Source organism: Python bivittatus, unplaced genomic scaffold, assembly GCF_059951505.1.
Source record: "Python bivittatus isolate LINGU-HERP-01145 unplaced genomic scaffold, Pbiv_v1 ctg000430_np1212, whole genome shotgun sequence".
In the NCBI taxonomy this organism is placed as follows: Eukaryota; Metazoa; Chordata; class Lepidosauria; order Squamata; family Pythonidae; genus Python; species Python bivittatus.
Genome location: NW_028277071.1, coordinates 417,966 through 440,270, shown reverse-complemented (window position 1 = coordinate 440,270; position 22,305 = coordinate 417,966). Strand labels below are relative to the sequence as shown.

At 40.7% G+C, this 22,305-nt stretch overlaps 3 protein-coding genes and 1 pseudogene across 3 annotated transcripts; 3 read left to right on the top strand and 1 right to left on the bottom strand.

Annotated features, from left to right (window-relative positions):
* Nucleotides 1-1,041: 1,041 nt before the first annotated feature.
* Nucleotides 1,042-2,016, bottom strand: LOC112543169 (olfactory receptor 6J1-like). The gene has a single exon (XM_088143890.1). It carries the CDS (start codon nt 2,014-2,016, stop codon nt 1,042-1,044), a length of 975 nt encoding a protein of 324 aa, XP_088000016.1.
* Nucleotides 2,017-10,913: 8,897 nt separating this feature from the next.
* Nucleotides 10,914-11,885, top strand: LOC103056362 (olfactory receptor 6E1-like; annotated as a pseudogene).
* A 1,905-nt stretch (nt 11,886-13,790) lies between these two features.
* LOC103056121 (olfactory receptor 6E1-like) lies at nt 13,791-14,747 on the top strand. Its single transcript, XM_007443939.2, has one exon. It carries the CDS (start codon nt 13,794-13,796, stop codon nt 14,745-14,747), a length of 954 nt encoding a protein of 317 aa, XP_007444001.1. The 5' UTR covers nt 13,791-13,793.
* A 2,807-nt stretch (nt 14,748-17,554) lies between these two features.
* LOC103055874 (olfactory receptor 6E1-like) lies at nt 17,555-19,676 on the top strand. The gene is made up of 3 exons (XM_007443938.1): nt 17,555-18,461; nt 19,211-19,287; nt 19,671-19,676. The coding sequence occupies exons 1-3, from the start codon at nt 17,555-17,557 to the stop codon at nt 19,674-19,676; spliced, it is 990 nt and encodes a 329-aa protein (XP_007444000.1).
* Nucleotides 19,677-22,305: the final 2,629 nt, after the last annotated feature.

Below are 22,305 nucleotides of genomic sequence, written 5' to 3'. Positions count from 1 at the left end.
ATATGCTGGCCGTGAAAGCTTTCGACAATACACTTTACAGATAACATTGTGAGTAAATGTATTGATTGCCATTCTGGCAACATCAAATCTTCATTCAAGAATGATTTGTAGTCATGAAACCCAACTGGCATTCAAAAAATTGAGAGTTCATCTTATGTTTGGAGAGGCATTTTTCAGCATTCATCTCATATTTCATTGGGAAGTAATGACATTTGCATAACCAGGTTGTGCCTCAGAACATTCCCCTCAAATCTTTCCAAGTTGTACCCCATTATTTTGAAACAATAACAACACTTTGCATATATAACTACATCCATTGGTTGGTAGCTTTAAGACAAAGATGTCCCTTCTCTTCACCAAATGGAAATATTACCAGTGTTGGGGAAAAAAATAGAACCAAATAACTCTTCAGCTGACTATTGGCCATATTGTTTTAGGATTTCATAGAAGTGAAATTCCTCCCTAGGATTTTGTGCATGAAATTTGTACAAATTACAGTTCATGCAATTTGATGCTGGGAATTTGTGTGTGTGGGTCTGTATGTGTGTGTGTGTGTATTTTTGTATATAGAAGATGAAATCAAATGCATAGAGGTAGCCTCCTTGACTTCAAAACCTTGATCAAGAACTCCATACTCAACACATGTGAAATTTCAGGGCCTCTGCTAAAAATAATGGAGGATCTGGTGAAAGTAATTTCCGCATATGAACTTCACAAAGAACAATTAGCTTGGAATCAGAGGACACAATGACCTATAAGGTTTTAGGACCCCAAAAGAGAAGCAAGCTTCTAGGGAAAGGTTGGCATTGAGTTATGTCAATCTATCACTTTCCAACTGGAGCTTGTATAATCTGCTCAGTATTGGATTTGCATCTGAGAGGGTTCCTCTCCTTTTAATAAACAGGATGATGATATTCCCACCCATAAGGAACTGACTGTTATTTTCAATTCTTGTCATCATCATAGAGGTTAAAGAATCACAAAGAATAAGATGCATCTTTCCTTCCCTGGGCTCTGTTTCTACATTTCTATATGGTCTCCCTACTTATTTTGGTCCTTCTTCCTCCACACACCCCAAACTTTATGAGCAATCACCTCTGTGTTTTTCCTCAGCATGTCTCTTATGACCTGTTTCACCAGATCATTTTTCAGTGTGAAGAAGAAAGGGTTCAGAAGTGGACAGACAATTGTGGTGAGAAGAGCAGGGACCTTATGGACTTCAAGGGTCTCCTTTTGGGATGGTGTGACATAGATAAAGATGCTGATGCCACAGGAGATGGAGATGATTGTCAGATGTGTAGCACAAGTATTGAAGGCTTTTGCCCGACTTGAAGCAGTGGAGATGCGAATTATTGCTGAGATGATGCATATGTAAGAAACTAGCGTTAAGACCAACGAGCAGAGGATAACAACAGAAGACAGCACAAAGTCCATCAACTCTATCAGATGGATGTCACTGCAGGACAGATCCAGCAGTGGGCCGCTATCACAAAAGAAATGGTTGATGACATTGGACTTGCAGTAGGATAGCCTGCTGATCATGATGATGGGAATAAGAACAGAGAGGAACCCAGCCAGCCAGCAACCCAGTACCATCTGGATGCAGACCTGGCTGTTCATGATTGCATGATATTGCAATGGGCTGCATATGGCGGCATAGCGGTCATAAGACATGGAGGTCAACAGGAGGAACTCTACTGTCCCGAGGAAGAAGTAGAAGTAAGATTGGACCATGCAAGCAGCAAAAGAGATAGACTTGTCACCAGAGAAGAGATTCTTGAGCAACTGTGGGCTGGTGACAGAAGTGAAGAAGATGTCCAGTATGGAGACATTGCCAAGAAAGAAGTACATTGGGGTATGGAGGCGGTTATCTGCCAATATAATGCAGAGGACGATGATATTGGCTCCCAAGCTTGCAATGTACGTGGCTAAGAAGAGGACAGCAAGCAGGAGCTCTGCTGGACGGCCAATGGAAAAGCCCAGGAGGATGAATTCAGACACACTTTGGTTCTCCATTCAATTTTTTCTTCTGGTTCTTAAGAACAGCACCTGAAAGAACAAAGGTTATAACTTGAGACACACTCACTACACCAAAGGCTGCTTGTGCACTGAATTTTGCAAGTCTCATTCATAATTCTTCCTGATCCAAACCATACAATTTCCTCTCAGAATTTCCATTTGCCACTAACATAAAATCTGGAGGCAAAAGCAGGTTAAGAGGGTGATTTTCAGCATGGAAACCAAGGGGTTTCTTCTCAGTCTTGATTCCGGTTAAACCTTTGTTGCTTTCTTTCTTTCTTTCTTTCTTTCTTTCTTTCTTTCTTTCTTTCTTTCTTTCTTTCTTTCTTTCTTTCTTTCTTTCTTTTCCTTCCTTCCTTCCTTCCTTCCTTCCTTCCTTCCTTCCTTCCTTCCTTCCTTCCTTCCTTCCTTCCTTCCTTCCTTCCTTCCTTCCTTCCTTCCTTTCTTTCTTTCTTTCTTTCTTTATTTCTTTATTTCTTTCTTCCTTCCTTCCTTCCTTCCTTCCTTCCTTCCTTCCTTCCTTCCTTCCTTCCTTCCTTCCTTCCTTCCTTCCTTCCTTCCTTCCTTCCTTCCTTTCTTTCTTTCTTTCTTTCTTTCTTTCTTTCTTTCTTTCTTTCTTTCTTTCTTTCTTTTTCATATGCTGGCCATCTCCCCCAAAGGGTGATTCTGGGTGGCTCACAATTAAAATCAAACCTCAAAAACAGTTAAAGATATAAATAGCCGCATTAATTTCATTAAAAAATTTATATATATATATATATATATATATATATATATATATATATAAACCCTATATACATAAAAAGACTAAAACATTCAAGATGATTGGGGGGGTTAGAATCAATTACTCCACAAGCCAATTCCAATGGTGCGAGCCCCCATCAACCCCTCAGGCCATTTGGCATAGCCAAGATTTCACACACTTCCTGAAGGCCTCGGGTGGTAAGTTGTTCCACAGAGCGGGGGCCACGGCAGAAAAGGCCCTCTTCCTAGACCCTGCTAGCTGAAATTCCTTGACTTGTGGGGTCCGCACATGCCCCTTCTGCAGGACCGAGTGGGTCGTGTTGCAGACCCCACAATGGGGATGAGACAGCTCCTCACATAACCTGGTCCTGTGCCATGAAGGGCTTTAAGGTGATGACCAACACCTTGAATTGGACCTGGAAGCAAACTGGCAACCAATGCAGCTCGTGTAACAGCGGTGTTATATGGGCTCCCCTGGGGGCATTCAGAACTGTCCGTGCCGCTGCTAAACTATGGTTATACTTCATAGATTTGCAATGCTTAATATAGAAAATGAATTACAATTCAGAAAATGAGATTAAGAGACAGAAAAAGACAACACAAAACACACCCACACCCATAAAGAATACTGCAATAGTTTATCCAAAAAGGAAAGAAAATAGTTGAATTCTTCATGCTTATCTCAACAAATATGCCCTACTTACCAGTGGTGTCTTCCTGTATCCCAAATGTTTTGTGTGGGCAGGATCTGTTTTGGTTCTTCACCCACTGACAGACAGACACACTAAGTTGCCAGTTTTGTAGCCCTGGCTCTGATCCCAGAGAGGAAAACTATTTCCACCCCAGGAGAGAAGGGCAGGAGTCCCCTTGGTTTCTGGGCTGCATCGTTTGGGTCAACATTCTGCCTGGCATTCAGGAAAGCTTTTCCTAGGCTGGGGCCCCCCAACTTAACATTCTTGAAGAAATGAGCCATATTGTGGCTTGGCTTGATGGCTGAGTCCACACAGAATTAAGACAAGGACTATACTTCTTCCTTAGTGGACAAGGCACCAGGCTAGAAACGGGAAGACTGTGAGTTCTTGTCCAACTTTAGGCATGAAGTCAGCTGAGTGACCTTCAGCCAGTCACTCTCGCTCAACCTTAACAATAAATATATACCTAAATTCAAGTGTTAACAAAATTCCTGGCGAAACTATATTTTGAAGATAAATTAGAAATTTTTGAGCAGAATGACATACATAACAAATGGATGGGTGGGAAAATAAATAAATGAGAAGGAGAAATTGATAGAGTAGCCTATGTCTTTCAGCCCTCTCTTTCCTGTGATTGTCCCTTGTGAAATGATTGGTTATACTTGCCTGATGTACTCTTCAGAATCAGATTTCCTCTCCTCTTCATTTTTTCTATTGTTTGCTAGTCTGCAAACCTCAGGCATTGGAAGACTGTGTTTGGTTCAAGCATTCAACAGGCTTTGCAAAATGGCAAAGACAAAACCATATTAACAGATGTTAAATAATTCAGACTGTTTTCAGTGTGGTGACTGTTTCCCAGTTACAATTTGTCAGAGCAAATGAATGTCTCCTATTTATCTCTAGTAACAAACTTTTTTTCTAGTTTAATTCTTTGCACCCTCCGTCAAAGGAAGCGTAAGAAATAAAACTGCAGGAAAAGAGACAGTAATGAGAAAGTAAGGTAACTTAATTTGGGATAGATGGAGATCCAGTTTTATTTACAGCAGACTCATTGAAATTAATGAGATGTTAGTTAGTTGTAATTAATTATTCTCACTGATTTTTGTATAGTGTGAGTCAACACTCTGAGATTTATAATACAGGATCTTTGCCATTCATTTCATAGGAAAGACTATATAAAAGGATTGTAGTAAGTTTTTGACACACAATGATATCTAACATAAAGCTTATTAAACCATTCTAAAGCTTTCTACCTGCTTCTTAATTTCTTTATCACCTATAATAAAACAAAAGTAAACTGAAAGGTCTCTGTGGACTAAAAGTTCCCTGTTACAAATTATTAACCTGATAATTAATTTTCTAGGGAATAAAGGAAAGAAGCAAATGTATTGATCTTTCTCATTGGTTTTGACCTTCAGTAACCTTACCTGAGAATAGGAGATTAGAAATCCAGGTCTAATTCTCATACACCAATGTGGAATCAATTAGTTTCTAACTCTTATAAAATAGACACAGAATTTTGTCTCTTTTTCAGGACTAGTCACCTTTACTGGAGTATAGGTTTGGGGAGGAGCAAAACTTTATTGGTTTTGTTATTCCAGGATGTGTGTAGTGTTGGCAAAGTTAAAAGGATTGAAGTACGTTTTTGACACATTATGATATATAACATAAAGCTCATTAAGACATTCCAAAGCTTTCTATCTGCTTCTTGATTTCTTTATCACCTATAATAAAAGTATTAAGGAGATATTTATATGAAGGCACCTGGGGAGGTTCATTGTTATCTACTATACATTTTCAAGTAGATATATAATGTCAGGGGAATTTGGGTCTCAAGCGGATGCTGAAGAATTCACTTCTCTTGTCTTGCCTAGAGAGCTTCACCAGGAGCTTCATACAAATGCGAAAGGAAAGAATGGCAAATTATTCTGGTCTACCATAGCTGGTTGAATAGAACAAAATGGTACCCACATATAAAGTCACATATATTAACAACAGGCTTTTTCTGTGTGCAGTAGGGCCTCATGTAGATCATCTACGTGTCCAAAAGGAAGTTAGACATGTTGGAGGTCCACTTCCAATGGAATGGACTCTTCAGAACCACATGATCTCCTGAGCACAAGGGTACAGTAGGAAGAGAATTAAGGATTTCCTTCTGGCTCTTTATCCAAAAGAGTGTGGAGGGATGGTGTGGTTGTGACTACACGATTGAAGCCTCATCCCTTTTATACAGGTGTCACTATTCCAGACAAATGCACAGGGATGTGACTTCCGTCAGGTACTCGTGATCCCTATCTTGACTTTTTTTGATCACCCCTGATGACTATTTTTGTTAAGATATTGCTAATCTAAGATCACCTCCCAGATACACAGCACACAGCATGCGCTCTTGGACTCTCATTCTAGTTGGATGTAGCTGGCTACATGCTAGGCTTTGCCTACCCTTATAACGTATTTCCTGGAAATAAATCTTCTTTGTGTTAGAGCAATAAAACTTGCTTCCTTAATTCTGCTGAAGTCGGATTCCCGCTTTCAAGACTGCTGAGATACATATGCAGAGTACTACAACCTCCAACAAGCATGCTCCTGATACCCAACTGTACATCTCAGCTTCTGGCAAATAAGTGAGGCTCTCAATGTGCTGTTGTGGTGTCCAGAATCTGTCTGGGACTTGAAGGGAGGAATAGGTTAAGGCTCAATCTTGGCAAATTGGAATGGCTTTGGGTTTGAAGGCCTCTCAATTCTAGTGAGATTCTACTAGAAGCTCTGGATGAGGTGGCATTTCCCTGAACGGAGGTGGTTTGCAATTTGGAGGACCTCTTGGACCCATAGCTCCTACTTAAGGAGCACTTGGCAGCTATGGCCAAAAAGGCTTTTGCTCTATCTTGTGCATCAATTGTGACATTTCCTGAAATGGAAGGCATTACTCAACGTCATACATGCCTTAGTCACCTCCTGATTCAACTGCTGCAATGCTCTCTGCATTGGGCTTCCCTTGAAGAGCTGTCAGGAACTACACATGTTCCAGGATGCAGCTGTTCAAGTAATTATGGGTACACTTCATGGCACACCATGAAACTCAGAGCTGCATTGGCTACCACTTGGCTCCCAGGTGCAGGTTGTTGTCATCTTTAAAGCCCTCCATGGTTCAGGTCCTGGGCATCTGTGGGACTACCTGCACCTACAAATTTTTGTCTGTCAGAGAAGATCTTGTAAGATAACCTCAATCAGAGACTGCCATCTTCAAGCACCACAGAAACATGGCTTCTCAGTTGCCTTAGGAACAGCTGAATAATAATAAATAAGGAGCAGGGTCAGGGAAAGTTGAATATTTGTAGGAATACCTACATGCCTAATGTACACAGAAAGGTTTTAAAAAGTGGGGAAGGAAGAGAAGGGAGAGAAGGGAGAGAATTGTCCAGGTAGGCCCAATGTTCATGACTACGGATTTCTGACTGTGTGGGAGAGAGATGGAATGGAGTGGTGTTGCCTAGATGACTGGCTGGAACCCTGAATGGAAGCCCCCAGTGGCCATTCTGAAGAAAGCAAAAGTTACTGAAAGACAAGGAGGGGTGGGTTACAAGAGTTGTGTGGAGACAAGCTTTCCCCAGGAATTCACCAATGCCAGGTTGCTGTTTTCACAAATCACATACCCATAAAATCAATAGTTTATTGTGTGCGTACAAACAGTAGAGTTAAATGAATGTAGAAAGTCTAAAGTCTTTGTTGACGATTTCTGGTGGACCTCTCTCTCTACGCTGAGTTTCATATTACCAAAACTCTTTGTAGGACTGAATGCCAGATGGCCCCCCCAACCATGACCAAGAGATAGTCATTAAGCACCAAGTTCCAAACTTCTCAAGAAGACAGTGCTATTTCTTTCACAACTTCAGTAGCTTCCTCAGGAGCACATGAAATGATGAATATAAATTAGCAAAAACTCCTTCCAGTTGAGCTTGATCCTGCCAAATTTTTGGAGACATCCATGTAGTTTCCTGGCTAAAACAGGGCAGTGATTTGATATTGCTTTCTTTGAGGATTTTTATTTTGTTTTAAACTTCCCAGATAATCTTAGAGCTCTGAGATGTTCTGGTGGCCTCTCATGTATTGTAAATAGGAACCAGATATGACCTTCTTAAATATTTTGAACTCAAAGTTATTGAGGTAATGCAACCTCTTTCTTTAGACTTAAAACAAAATGGAAAATTAGTCAGGTGCTTCATCATATCACATGGGGGTTTGGGGAACCTGTAATGAGCAGCTAATCTTATCATATATTACATATTGCTTTGTATATATAGGTATTGCCCCAAAGGATATTCTGAAGAACAATATTCACAACTGTATATCTGAAATTGTTTGCCCTGGAGTGAGACATCTATCATATCGAAGGAACAAAATAACTTTGAAGATAAGCTTTGGGAGGATACAATGATCCATGGCTCATTAGTGGAATGTATCTTAGACCAATGATCCACCAAACTATGTTTTGGGTTAGGTAAAGGGTGTTTTCAGTAGAAGTAAGGCACAGTATATATCATTTGAGATCAGGAAGTGCTATTCGCCAATCTTGAAGTTTTTCAATAAAGAAGAAAGATTTACACTCAAGAAGGGACATGTGGATTTGCTCAATATCTCTGATAGAATTGTCTCTGAAGTTTCTATCTGGATTCTACAGTCTTTAGCTGAATATGGTGGTGGAGAAGTAACATGAGAGACCTGCATTTTTTTTTTCCAGCTAAGAATCCCAAACAGAGTTCCTCAGGGACATCAGTGTAGCTCCTTAGAGCAAATACTATTTTCTCTTAGCTGCCTTTTCCAGGTCTCAGGGAAAGAAGCATTTCTCGGAAGGAGTCAGAGAGAGCTGCTATCTTCATATCCACTCTTGCTCACAGTCACCTTTTAGCCTTTGCATCAGAGCCAGAGCACAACCTCCCATTTAATAGCAATTTTCAAAGAGGCTTCAAGTGAGACTTGGTCAGGGGAAATACATGGACACACGGATCCTGAGACACCTAGCTTGTTCATTCCGGACTAAGATCTTTCCCTATTTTAGTGCTCCAAAAGTGAAGAATTATAAAATGTGAGTATATGTTATAAATTCACAGACAAGCAAAGAACTGTTTGCTTAGGAAGCCAATGGATTAAATGAACTTAAAAAAAAAAAAAAGACTGTAATGTAGAATTAAAAGGGTTAGATTCTTCTTTGAATATATGCAGTAATTTGTAAGATTTTTCTATAATATTTGAAATATATCCATGTCCATTCAGTGGCTGCAAAATACAGATAACCTTTTGAAGGTGTTGAAAGCTGGAGGAGAAATAATTCTGATTCACATCTTATGGTGAATTTACTTATAAAAACATAATGTAAAAATCACCACAAATTATTTTCCTTCAGTATTTGCATTTTTTTTAATTTTGTAATTTAATGATTAGAAAAAAAGAATGCTTAAAAGTATATAACACTTAGGAAAAAGAACAGGCAGATTCCCAAAAATTAGTTGAAAATAACAGAAAATCATTTGATATTCTCCTAAAATTTAGCAAATCCCTAAGAGGTAGCCCTGAATTCATCCCATGCTTTGAAAAGAACTGATGTTCCTCCCATATAAATACTTCTGCAGGAGACAATCATCCTACTGAAACAGAGAGATGTGGGAGTGTTACAGGCACTCTCAGGTTCAGCTTATGGTCACTCACTCACACACATACAGCTTGTTGAGGCACATGGATCTTGTAAGCCCCCTTGCTTTCTACCTGGGTTTTCCAGAGAGGTGTTGCTAGAGCTGGGAAATAATTAGGGACACACAAAAATAATGTCCAACTGAATACTGAGGCACACTGTTGATTGTCCCAGTCTTGCCAGAGCAGCGAAAAGGCTGCTCTTTCTACTTCACTTTCCCTTCACTTTCCCCTTCTGATTCATGCCTTTCTTGCTGATTTCTTTGTAACTGCTCAACCCACTCTTTCAAGCTCCAAGTAGAAGCCCCATCCCACATCTCCATGTTTTTTCCTAAATCTCTCAGCTTTCGCCATATTTGCACACATGTCTCCATTCCCCACTCTCTGTTCTTGGTTTCTCTACAAATTCCTATTCCTGTTCTTTCCTCTCCCTCTTCTTTCCCCACCTACACCTCTCCCACATCCTTTCCTTTCCTTTCCTTTCCTTTCCTTTCCTTTCCTTTCCTTTCCTTTCCTTTCCTTTCCTTTCCTTTCCTTTCCTTTCCTTTCCTTTCCTTTCCTTTCCTTTCTTCCCCAACACTTCCAACAGCTTTCCTTGTTTCCCGCAGATCTTTCCAATGTGGCTAAATCTAATGGATAACTCACCCAATCCAAGATTGCTCAGGGTGCTGCAGCCCACCCAGCAACCCTTTTAATTTGCAGAGCTTCCCAAATTCTATCTTAATGTCCTTCCCCGAATACACTGACTTCATTTTCTCCTGCAAGTCACCAAGAGGCAATCCCAACTTCTTAACAAGTTTTGCCAACCATTCACAAAATACCAAACCCTTTTCCCCTTCCTCAGGATTCTCCAATGGACCTAACACCTGAGAAAGGCACCCCCATATTTCCACAAAGCCATGATTGCTCACCCAAATAATAAATTCAAAGGGTCCAATCCATGTATCCCACTTTGACACCAATAAAAATGTTACAGGCACTCCCAGGTTTGGCTTATGGTCACTCACTCCCACATTCACAGCCCCTGTTGAGGCATGTGGATCTGTTTTCTACCTGGGTTTTCCAGATAGGTGCAGCTGGAAAAAACGAGATACACAGCCCTGGTCAACAACTGGGAAATGATTAGGGACACACCCAAATCCCTTCCAACCGAACACTGAGGCACATCAAGGTCTTTGGAATAGACAGAGACCCTCTGAATTTAAGGTAACTGCAAAACTTTACTGGTTACAATGTACATATGCTCTTTCTTACATGTACACACACACACACACACTCATCCATGCTTACCCACATCCTTTTCAACTAGGCTGCCAGGCACTAGCTAAAGGGATGGAAGCCACCAGGTCTGGATCCAAAGATGATTCAAGGAGTGGGCGGGCTTCAGGACCCCTTTTGATCCCCAACAGATCTTGCTTTGTTGATTAGCAGGGATTGGGCTATTTTCCAATGTAGTCAGGCCCAATTTCCTTTGTCTGGTTCAGGTGATATTTTTCCTTTCTTTCCTTAACAACCTGTTTCCTTCTTATTTACCTCCTTGGTAGATAAGAAGGAAACAAGATTTTAGACAAGATTCCTGCCAGCTTCATCTTTAGTTACAGCAGGTTCAGCCTAGTCTCACCGGAGTCATTTATGGGACACCAGTAGTTTGAAGGAATTGAGTCATAATGAAATTCTGTTTATACTAGAATGTTCAGCAGAGTTACTCAGCTAAATATTAAGTGAAACAATTTCTTCTTCTATCAACCCTCCGACCCTAGTTCTATAATAACTATGAAAAACAATGAAACGAGAATCAGTGAGTTCATACTTCTTGGCTTCACCGATGTTCGGAAACTGCAGCTCCTGTTCTTCTCCATCCTTTCCTTTTCCTATTTTTTGACAATTACAGAAAACTTGGTAATTATCATCCTGGCTAATATAGACCACCGGCTACGCACCCCAATGTATTTCTTCCTCTGGAATTTTTCTGTTTTGGAAATTGGATTTACCACTGCTGTCACTCCTCAAACCTTATCACATCTTTTGATGGGCAATAAAAATATACCCTATGTTGGTTGCATGATGCAAACTTTCATATACTTTCATCTGGGCACTACAGAGTTGTTCCTCTTAGCTGTCATGTCCTATGATCGATACCTAGCCATCTGTAATCCCTTACGCTACCCATCCATCATGAGCAAGAGTTTATGCACCTCCCTTGTTTACTGTTGTTGGATTGGAAGCTTTCTGCTCATCATTGGTCCATTTGTGGTCTTCCTACAGTTTCCAATGTGCAACTCAAACATCCTGGATCATTTCTTTTGCAACAACACACCATTGATCCAACTCCTGTGTGGGGACACCAGACTTCTTGAACTTTTGGGGTTCATCACTGCTGCTCTTTCAGTGTTGGGGACTTTCATCATTTCAGTGGTTTCCTATGTCAACATCATCAGGTCTGTCTTGAGCATCCCATCTGCTACAGGGAGAAAGAAAGCATTTTCTACTTGTTCTTCCCACTTCATTGTTGTCTCCCTCACCTACGGGAGCTGCATCTTCCTTTATATCAGTCCAGATCAGGACAGCAAAGTTGAGTTTGCCAAAATAGTGGCCATTCTGAACACCATTGTTTCCCCTTTGCTCAATCCTTTCATTTACAGCTTGAGAAATAAGCAAGTTCAGGAAGCCTTGGAAAATCTATTGAGACAGTTCAAAGCCATCGCTAAAGGTTAGGGAAAACCTGATAATGCATCCAAATTCTAGTTAGAGCAGCATTTTCAAAGCAGAGGCACATTTATTCAGCTAAGTATTGATATTAAGAGAAATCATTTTCTTCTATCAATTTCCGGATCCCAGTTTTATAGTACTAATGAAAAGAAATAAAGTGACAGCTATCAAGTGGCAAGTGACAGCAACTTCAGGAAGAAGGAGTATGAGAAGCTGGAGAATTACCAGGCCTGAAGGAGGAACTAAAGAGGATATTGAAAGCAAAGGCCAAAGTGGTCCCAGTGGTGGTAGGAGCACTTGGGGCTGTGGCTCCAAAGCTGGGAGAGAGGCTCCAACAGATCCCAAGAACAACATCGGAGCTCTCTGCCAGAAGAGTGCAGGGCTAGAAAGAGTTCAGATACCATGCAGAACCCTCAAACTCCCAGGCCTCTGGGAGAGGACCCCAGATTAAGGAAGACAGACCCCCCCTAGGAGTGAGAGGGGATTTTTTTTCTTGCCCAAAAGGATGGACTAGAAAAAATTATTCCCACATACAGTATATACCTATGAAATCATTTGCACTGAATTGACACATCCATCATACTGAAGGAGCAAAACAACTTTCAGGATATGCTTTTGGAGGGCAAGATGACCAAAAGATCAGTAATGAAAAGAATATTGGCCCAATGTTTAGTCAAAATGGTTCTAGATTGAAGTGAAGGACTTGTTTATATAAGAAAGACCTATTCACTATTGTCTGAAATCAGGAGGGGCTATTTTCCCTTTTAGAATGTTTTAAATGAAGGAAGAAGGAGTTACACTCCCGTAAGAGCTTAGGGATTTACTGGAGATCTTTGATGGTATGAGTTTTCAAAAGTTCCCATTTGGATTCTCCACCCTTTAGGTGATTTTGATGATAGAAAGATAACCCAAGGGACCTGCAATTTTTCCACCTACCAACCACAAATAGGGTTGAACCACTTGAGGGCATCAACGTAGCAATTCTCTGTGACTGCTTAAAATAAATTCATCTTCCTGAAGCTTCTCTTGGTTGCATTCTGCAGCTCCCGCGTAACACTAGGGCAAGAAGCTTTTTTTTTCAGGAGTCAGAGAGAAATCCAACCTTCGAGACCCCCATGCTTGCAACAACCTTTCCGCCTTTGCTTCTCAGCCACAGCACAGTACTACAATTTAAAGATGCTTCAACTGAGATTTGGATGGGGGAAACACTTGAACATATGGATCTCCTGCCAAAGATATTTCCTTATTTTATTGCTTCAAGTCTGAATAAATAGATAATGTAAGTACAGAGTATAAATTCCTAGAAGGCAAAGATTTGTTTTAATGGGCCAATGAATTAAATTAACTAAAACAAATCAATGTAATACAGACTTTCTCCCTTCTAATGGTTATTCGAATATATACAGGGTTTTTAAAGATGTTTCTAACATTTTCCAACATTTCCATATTCATTTAGAAGTACCAGTTGATTACCCCCTTTTTAATCTAAGTTCCAGGGCACTCCGATGATTTTTATTTGCATTATTTGTTAGACAATCCGGTTAAATCTATCTCTCTAAAAGTAATACAGAAATGTGGGTGTCATTTTCAGGACATCAGAAGTTTGAATGACAACAGAATTCTGGTTACAGCAGCATTTTCAAAGCTGATGTAGAGTTATTCAATAGCAATTTTGGAAAAGTGCAGACAGCAAATGATATCCAGTTGAAAATCAAATTCCTATCATTCTGTGTAAAGGACTGATCTCCCTCCCACATAAATACGTCTACAGGGAACAATCATCTTTCTGAAATACAGAGATGTGGGGGTCATTTTCAGGAGACCAGTAGTTTGAATGATAACAGATTTCTGGTTACAGCAGCATTTTCAAAGCTGATCTAGACCTATTCAGCTGACTGAATTTTCTTCTCCTGTCAACTTCCCAATTCCACTTCCATAGTCGCCATGAAAAACAATGAATCAAGAATCACTGATTTCATACTTCTTGGCTTCACAGACATTCGTAAACTGCAGCTTCTACTCTTTTCCATCCTTTTCTTTTCCTACTTATTGACAATTATGGGAAATGCTGTGATTATTATCCTGACTAACCTAGACCATCGGCTACACACCCCAATGTATTTCTTCCTCTGGAATTTCTCCATCTTGGAAGTTGGATTTACCACTGTTGTCATGCCCCAAACCTTGTCACATTTACTGATGGGCAATAAAAATATTTCCTATGTTGGTTGCATGATACAATCTTTCTTGTACTTCTCTCTGGGCACTACAGAGTTGTTCCTCTTAGCTGTCATGTCCTATGATCGATACTTAGCCATCTGTAACCCCTTACGCTACCCAACCATTATGAGCAAGAGTTTGTGCATCTTCCTTGTTCTTGGTTGTTGGGTTGGAAGTTTTCTCATCATCATTGGTCCGTTTTTGCTGTTACTACAGTTTCCAATGTGTGACTCAAACATCCTGGACCACTTTTTCTGTGATAACACACCATTGATGCACCTCCTGTGTGGGGACATCAGACGTCTTGAGCTTTTGGGGTTCATCAATGCTTCTCTTTCATTACTGGGGACTTTGGCTACTTCAGTGGTTTCCTATATCAACATCATTAAAACTATCTTGAGAATCCCATCTGCTACAGGAAGAAAGAAAGCATTTTCCACTTGTACCTCTCACTTCATTGTTGTCTCCATGAGCTACGGGAGCTGCATCTTCCTTTATATCAGTCCAGCCCAGGACAGCAAAGTCGAGTTTGGCAAAATAGTGGCCATCCTGAATACGATTGTTTCCCCTCTGCTCAATCCTTTCATTTACAGCTTGAGAAACAAACAAGTTCAGGAAGCCTTGAAAGATCTATTGAGACAGTTCAAAGCCACTGCTACATGTCCAGGGAAAACCTGAAAACTCCATCCCATCTGGACTTGGTGCATCTGACCTTTTGTTTGGAGGGCTGCCAAATAACCTGTTATTTGGTAGTTTTGGGTAGTATTTGATGTTGACAAAGCACTGTGGTTGAACCCATTAATTTCAGTGAATATCCTTGGAAGATCTCCAGTATAGAGTGGTCTGCAAGACAGGGTTTTACTTTGAAGTTACAGATAGGCATTGTGTGGTTTCTTTATCTGTTTCTTTTCCCTAAATCTAAAGAGTAGAGAGAGATTTTTAAAAGGTGGGGGTTGTGGGGAAAAGGCGAACACTTCCTTGGAAGGCCTGAATGTTTTAATGGCCATGACCATGTTAGTGGTGAAAAGAGATGGAATGGAATGGAATTGAATCAGCTAATGGCTGATTAGCTGGCTGGACATGCAACAGAATCCCCCAGTATCCATGCTGAAGAAATCAAATGTTACCAAGATACGTAGAGATGAGATCTCGCCCAAGAACTCATCAGCGGAAATTCTCTATTTAACAAATCATATGTTCTCCTCTATGTTGGAATTCAAAAACCTACAAATGCAAAAACATCTATGTAGTAAATATCTATGTAGTAAAACCTCAATATAATAACTCAAGAGGGGAGGAGGAGACCTGTCCATTGCATCTGGGTGTCCATTAAAGTTCAACTATGTAATTTCACAAGTGATGTAAATTAATGCAAACAGCATAAACCCTATCAATTTTCATGCCTTGTTTGTATTTCTGTATGTACATGCAGAAACACACACACACACATATAGATATGCACACATAATAAAATTTAATTTATGTACCCATGTTAAGCAGATTTGGGATGGAACAAGCAAAATTGGGCTAGTTGAAGGGCAACTTTAGTAGAAGTAAGGCCTAGTCTATTTTGTTTCAGAACAGGAAGTGCTACATATTCCCCAGTCTTGAAATTTTTTCAATAAAGAAGAAAGATTTACACTTAAGAAAGGACATGTGGATTTGCTCAATATCTCTGATAGAAAGTTCTCCAAAGTTTCTATCTGGATTCTACAGCCTTTAGCTGATTATGGTGGTGCAGAAGTTGCTCAAGAGACCTGCAATTTTTTTCTAGCTAAGAACCCCAAACAGAGTCCCTCAGGGACATCAGTGTAGCTGCTTAAAGCAAATACTATTTTCTCTTAGCTGCCTTTTCCAGGTCTCAGGGAAAGAAGCATTTCTTGGAAGGAGTCAGAGAGAGCTGCTATCTTCATATCCACTCTTGCTCACAGTCACCTTTTAGCCTTTGCATCAGAGCCAGAGCACAACCTCCCATTTAATAGCAATTTTCAAAGAGGCTTCAAGTGAGCCTTGGTCAAGGGAAATACATGGACACACGGATCCCGAGATACCTAGCTTGTTCATTCTGGACTAAGATCTTTCCCTATTTTAGTGCTCCAAGACTGAAGAATTATAAAATGTGAGTATATCTTATAAATTCTCAGACAAGCAAAGAACTGTTCGCTTAGGAAGCCAATGAATTAAATTAAATTAAAAAAAAAAAAAAAGACAGTGTAATGTGGAATTACAAGGATTAGATTCTTCTTTGAATATATACAGTATTTTGTAAGATTTTTCTATAACTTTTGAAATATGTCCATGTCCGTTCATTGGCTGCAAAATACAGAGAAACATTTGAAGGTATTGGAAACTGGGGGAGAAATTATTCACCTGCACAATATAGAACATCAATGGGAAATATTACATTTGCATTTTGCTTCTGGATTTTGTCACGCTGTGTTTGAAGGCAGGAATGTTTAAAACTCTACAGCATTTGGGGAAAAAGAGAATGTCACAAGTTGTTAAGTATAATGGGAAAATCTTCAGTGATTGAGCAAACCCATAATGTACCTCTGAATTCCTCCCATGTTTTGAAAAACAGGGTTTTCCTCCCACATAAGTCCATATATAAGGTGTCATGGGGAAAATGCCCACTTCATTATGGAAACAAAGTGTTTGGTGACAGATGCAACCAAGTCTCACCAACAGAGCCCCAGTGAAACTATGTTACACAGGAACGAGAAAGAAAGCATTGCCTATCAACCTGTGACCTTTACAGCCAGAATGTAGCATCTGATAATGCTCTGGGATGACCTTACTGGGGGTGCCCAAACAGTCCTCAATTCCTATAATGCTATGTGAGAATGACCTAGGGTGACAGGAGGAAGAGCTGCAGATGAGACAACAGTCAGAGAAGTGGCAGCTGGGCCTACAGAAGTAATATGGGTGTGGCAAACATCTCAGAAGGGACCCTCAATCGTTTCTTGGAGTGTAAAGGCCAAGGGGGGAGAGATGCACTTTCAGACTTGCAAGATTCTGTTAATGAAACCTTACAATAGGATTAGAGGTACTACTTCTGGGGGTGCTTCTTGTGTGGGCTACCTTGCAAGGTTGGCAATCCCTTCTACCAACAAGACACCATGCCCTACCCTGCTGCCCATGATGATAAACCATGATTGTTCATGGTGCCCATATACTGACTCTCATCACAACAGAGAAAAAACAATTATCTGTCTTCATGATCTCTGGGATCATCAAGTGGTTTACTTTCTCCTTTTTCTATTTCTATGCCATGTACATATTTTTAACCCCTCAGAAGGGAAAACTATCTTGTGGAACCAGAGATGTGGGAGTCATTTTCAGGACATTAATTTAAAGGAATTGCGTCACATCCAAATTCTAGTCAGAGTAGCATTTTCAAAGCAGATGTACAGTTATTCATCTGAGCATTAATATTAACAGAAATAATTTTCTATCAATTTCCTGATCCCAGTTTTATAGTCACCATGAAAAGTAATGAAACAAGAATCAGTGAGTTCATACTTCTTGGCTTCACAGACACTCGTAAACTGCAGCTCCTGCTCTTTGCAATCCTTTTCTTTTCCTACTTTCTGACAATTACGGGAAATGCTGTGATTATCATTCTGGCTAATATAGACCACCGGCTCCACACCCCAATGTATTTCTTCCTCTGGAATTTCTCCATCTTGGAAATTGGTTTCTCCACCGTTGTCATCCCTCAAACCCTGTCACATTTACTGATGGGCAATAAAAATATTTCCTATGTTGGTTGCATGATACAATCTTTCTTGTACTTCTATCTGGGCACTACAGAGTTTTTCCTCTTAACTGTCATGTCCTATGATCGATACCTAGCCATCTGTAACCCCCTACGCTACCCATCCATCATGAGCAAGAGTTTGTGCACATCCCTTACATTTTGTTGCTGGATTGCAAGCTTTTTCCTCATCATTGGTCCATCTATGGTCTTCCTACAGTTTCCAATGTGTGACTCAAATATCCTGGACCATTTCTTTTGTGACAACACTCCTCTGAACCACCTTGTGTGTGGGGACACCAGACGTCATGAACTTTTGGGGCTTATCCTTGCTTCAGTTTCATTGCTGGGGACTTTGACCATTTCAGTGGTGTTCTATATCAACATTATTAAAACTATCCTGAGAATCCCATCCACTACAGGAAGAAAGAAAGCATTTTCCACTTGTGCCTCTCACTTCATTGTTGTCTCCATCAGCTATGGGAGCTGCATCTTCCTTTATATCAGCCCAGCCCAGGATAGAAAACTGAAGTTTGCCAAAATGGTGGCTATTCTGAACACAATTGTTTCCCCTCTACTCAATCCTTTCATTTACAGCTTGAGAAACAAACAAGTTCAGGAAGCCTTGAAAGATCTAATGAGACAGTTCAAAGCCATTGCTAAAGGTCCACGGAAACCCTGAAAACTCTGTCCCTCTTGGACTTGGTGCATCTGACCTTTTCTTTGGAGGGCTGCCAAATATTTCACCATTTTTTGGCAGCTGGTTAAGTTGACCAAGAACAGTCATTTTGAACATACTCATTTCAGTATAGGATCATAATTTATGGTTGAATTTGCCTGATAGTCTAATGCTAGTACCATGCTATATATTTATTTATTTGTTTGTTTGTTTGATGTGTCCCCCGCCCATCACCCCCCAATGGGCAACTCTGGGTGGCTTTTTATGTTGTTTTAAGACAATGTGCTGATTTCTTTGTTATGCTAAATAGTTTATGGTGATTTCATGTATTTTACTTCTGAACTTGATTCTTATGGACTGAGTATTTGTTGAAAACCTTTTTATGCTGCCTGCACTGGGATTATGGAGTATATAACTGTTAAATAAAAAAATAAAAACATTGTGCAGCAAACAACACTGTAGTTGGCAAACTAAAAAACTGACAAATGGACATGCCCTTGTGTTTCTTTGGAATATTTATAGACCTATTTATATGCTTGTTTAATTATGAAATTTGCCTGCAGCCAGCTGGCCCCTTTTTAAGGTATAGAGTTTAAGCAAGAGAAATATCAGAATAACATTAGAATAGCAGCAAAAAGCAAAAATGTAAAAAGTGTAAATATGTGGAGTCCTTGGTGCTCTCCAAGCTGCATTGTTTCCTTGCAGACATTTCATTCATCCTCCATCTAGACCCTAATGGGCTCCAGGCCCTTGGACAGCCCCGCAACAGCATCACCAGAGAAGTATATCTGGGTAGCAGCAGCACCCCCAGCCACCCCCATCTCTCACATGAGGGGAGCAAGAGGGCTCCCCCATACTCAGCCCCCGCTCCAACTTCCAAACCATGTAAAAGCTCCTGGTCCATACCAATGTCCTCAATCTGGGTGCCAGCACCTTCAATTCCAGGTCCTCCCAGACAGGAAGGGAATCCACTAAAATGGCTGCTTTACCATGTGACTGCTTCAGCGGCAGCTGCAAGACACAAGGCAACCCCCCCCCACACACACACAGGTCCACTGCCTTGCTCCTGCTCCTCCTGCTACAAACTGCTAGGCCACCTGAGCCCCCCACTCCACTGGGACTCCTATGGACCCCGTAGCCACCGCCACTTTCTTGTCCTGAGCAGGTCTAGACTGTCCCTGTATTCTCTGCGGTGGAGACACAAGATGGAGGATGAGGGGCTAAGCTGCTAGTCTGTTGCTGCTAGCTCTGCCATGCTGCTGTGTCCTCTGGAGTCCAGTCCGTGCCACCCATCAGCTGGAGCAAAGGCAGATGATCCACAGCATCTCTGAGCTCTGCTGCCTGCATCTTGCTCACCAAGGATCCTCTGCAATGGAGGGGCCACCACTGAAAGCAGTCCTGCTTGGCTGCTGCACAGGAAGGGGTCAACAGGGCTCCATCGGCCCCTTCAAGGATTGGTCCCCTCCACTGCACTGCCTGCCTTTGCTGTTGGTGCTCTTCCCACTCCTCCTGCTGGCCCAGAGAACTGGTACTAACATGGCTGGCTTCCCACCAAACTGACAAGGATCATCAAACACCTCCACCCACCCTTCACCTCATCCTCAAAATTCCCAGCAAAGTGAGCCTATCAAACAGGTATCCGCCTTGGCGCCATAATGGAAAAAGAAAATAGTGTTTTGAATGGGAGAAAATCCCACACTCACTTACACTGATGAAGTTACCTAGTTGGGTAATGAAACTTCTGCAAGCAAACAACCAACTCAGAGACCACCAAGGACTCCACCGTTCAACCCTGAGCTACAGATATTCTCTTCTATTGCAATATGTAAATATGAATAATCAAATCATAAATCATGGAACAAGGATTTAGAAGTGACCATCACATCCAGGTCACTTCAGTAGTAGAGGAATTCATTGCTTGCTGGTTTGGGACAACTCTTGCCTTTACTTCTCTCCATGGAAACATTTAATTCTAATTGAAAATTAATTAGAAATGAGGTATTAACACAATCACATTCTCCAGAGCCTGCATCATCTCAGGAGACAACTAAGCATGATATTTAGTCTTGACATGCAGTATTTTATATTTCCCAGACTGGGAAAGATTTGCAGATCAATTCAATGGGAATCTTCATGGAAGCTGTAAGTAGATTCAGTAGAGGTGGGGCTGTTTGAGTTCCATCAAGGCATGGAAATAAGAGCCTGCTCCATATCATTGTTGAAGGACACCGTTGGTAGATATAAGAAAAATTAAATAATGTCAAAGTTTGCAGCCTCTCTTGTTCATGTACTGATCTATTTGTCTTTTACTCGCTTCTAACAGCAAATGCATGTTCTGATATGGTAGTGAAATAGGTCAGTTATTGAAGTCCAAGTTCAAGTCTCCACTGGACTACAGAGCTCCCTGAATTGACTTACCTCCTGGGTGGTAGTTCTGGGGAAAAAAAGAAAGAAAAGTTAACTTGCCAAACATCGTGCTGGTTGTAAAGTGACAGGATAGCAGTGCAATAACAGTTCTCTATACCTAGAGCAACATTTTAATTTTAGCTAGAAGTGGTCCAAACTTTGAAGCAATCATCTTTCTTCCTTCTCTTTTTCTAAGAATGATTCCAAAAAGCTTCCACCACCACTACCACCCAAAAAAAAGGAAGGAAAAGAAAATGGAGCTATTTTCATTGAGCAAACTTTGAAAAAGAATTGGATTAAAACCTCCTTTTATGAAACAAACAAACAAGTGGTTAAAAGGTGCTAGTTTAAACTGTTTGGGACCTAATATGTCTGAACTACTGCTTGGATAAAATGGTTTCTAAAGAAGGGATTTTATAGTCATGGGAAAGGTGCATTAAACGTGCTCCCATCTTCGGCTTATGGTCACTCACTCACACACTCTCAGCCTGTTGAGGAACGCAGATCTTGTCAGCCCCCCTTGCTTTGTACCTGGGTTTTCCAGACAGGTGCGGCTGGAAAAGACGAGACACACAGCCCTGGTGAACTGATGGGAAATAATTAGGGACGCACGCAGATCCTCTCCAACCGAACCCTGAGTCTCAACAGGTTCTTTGGAATACAGGGAGACCCAGTGAGTTGAAAGGAGTAGCAAAACTCTCCTGGTTACAGTGGACATTTGCTCTTTCTCACACTCACATACACACTCATCCACTTTTATGCATGTCCTTCTCAACTTGGCTGCCAGGCATTTGCTAGAGGGACAGAAGCTGCCTTGTCTGGATCCAAAGATGAGTTAAAGAGTGGGTGGGTTCAGGACCCCTTTTGATTCATAATAGTTCTTGCTTTGGTGATTCACAGGACTGGCAGCTACTCTTGCCCTTTTGATTTGCAAATTTTTGGACCTAATACGTCTTAACTACAGCTTGGATAAAAGCTCTGATATTAATAGATCACAAAGAAAGAGACTTCAGAATCTAGCCTTGTTTCTTCATGACTTTCATCAACATTTACAGCAACAGGGGAAATCAAAACCTTTCCATATATTAGTAGTATGATACAAATGTTTATAAACTTTTCCAGGTTTAAAGCATCTCTATCCATGATCACATATTGCAATCAACATTTGTTCCCAAAAACCTGACTTGAAAACTGCATAAAAGGGAGGAGGAATGGGAGGGTTTGATGGATCACATGGACACAGAAATATATTTTAATAATACCGAAAAGCTGGCATCATATGCTAATGTTTTTTTTCTCTGCCCCTTCTTTTATTGCTATCATAATCCAGTATTTCATATACGGATCTGAACTGAAGGTCTGATCAGACATTCTTCCACACACAAGAAGATTCT

Excerpts from the sequence above, each read along its gene's own strand:
- LOC112543169 (XM_088143890.1), bottom strand. The coding sequence starts at position 2,016 with ATGGAGAACCAAAGTGTGTCTGAATTCATCCTCCTGGGCTTTTCCATT.
- LOC103056121 (XM_007443939.2), top strand. The coding sequence starts at position 13,794 with ATGAAAAACAATGAATCAAGAATCACTGATTTCATACTTCTTGGCTTC.
- LOC103055874 (XM_007443938.1), top strand. The coding sequence starts at position 17,555 with ATGAAAAGTAATGAAACAAGAATCAGTGAGTTCATACTTCTTGGCTTC. Across the intron at positions 18,462-19,210 it reads TCAGGAAGCCTTGAAAGATC|ACATTTCATTCATCCTCCAT; the intron begins TAATGAGACAGT and ends GTTTCCTTGCAG.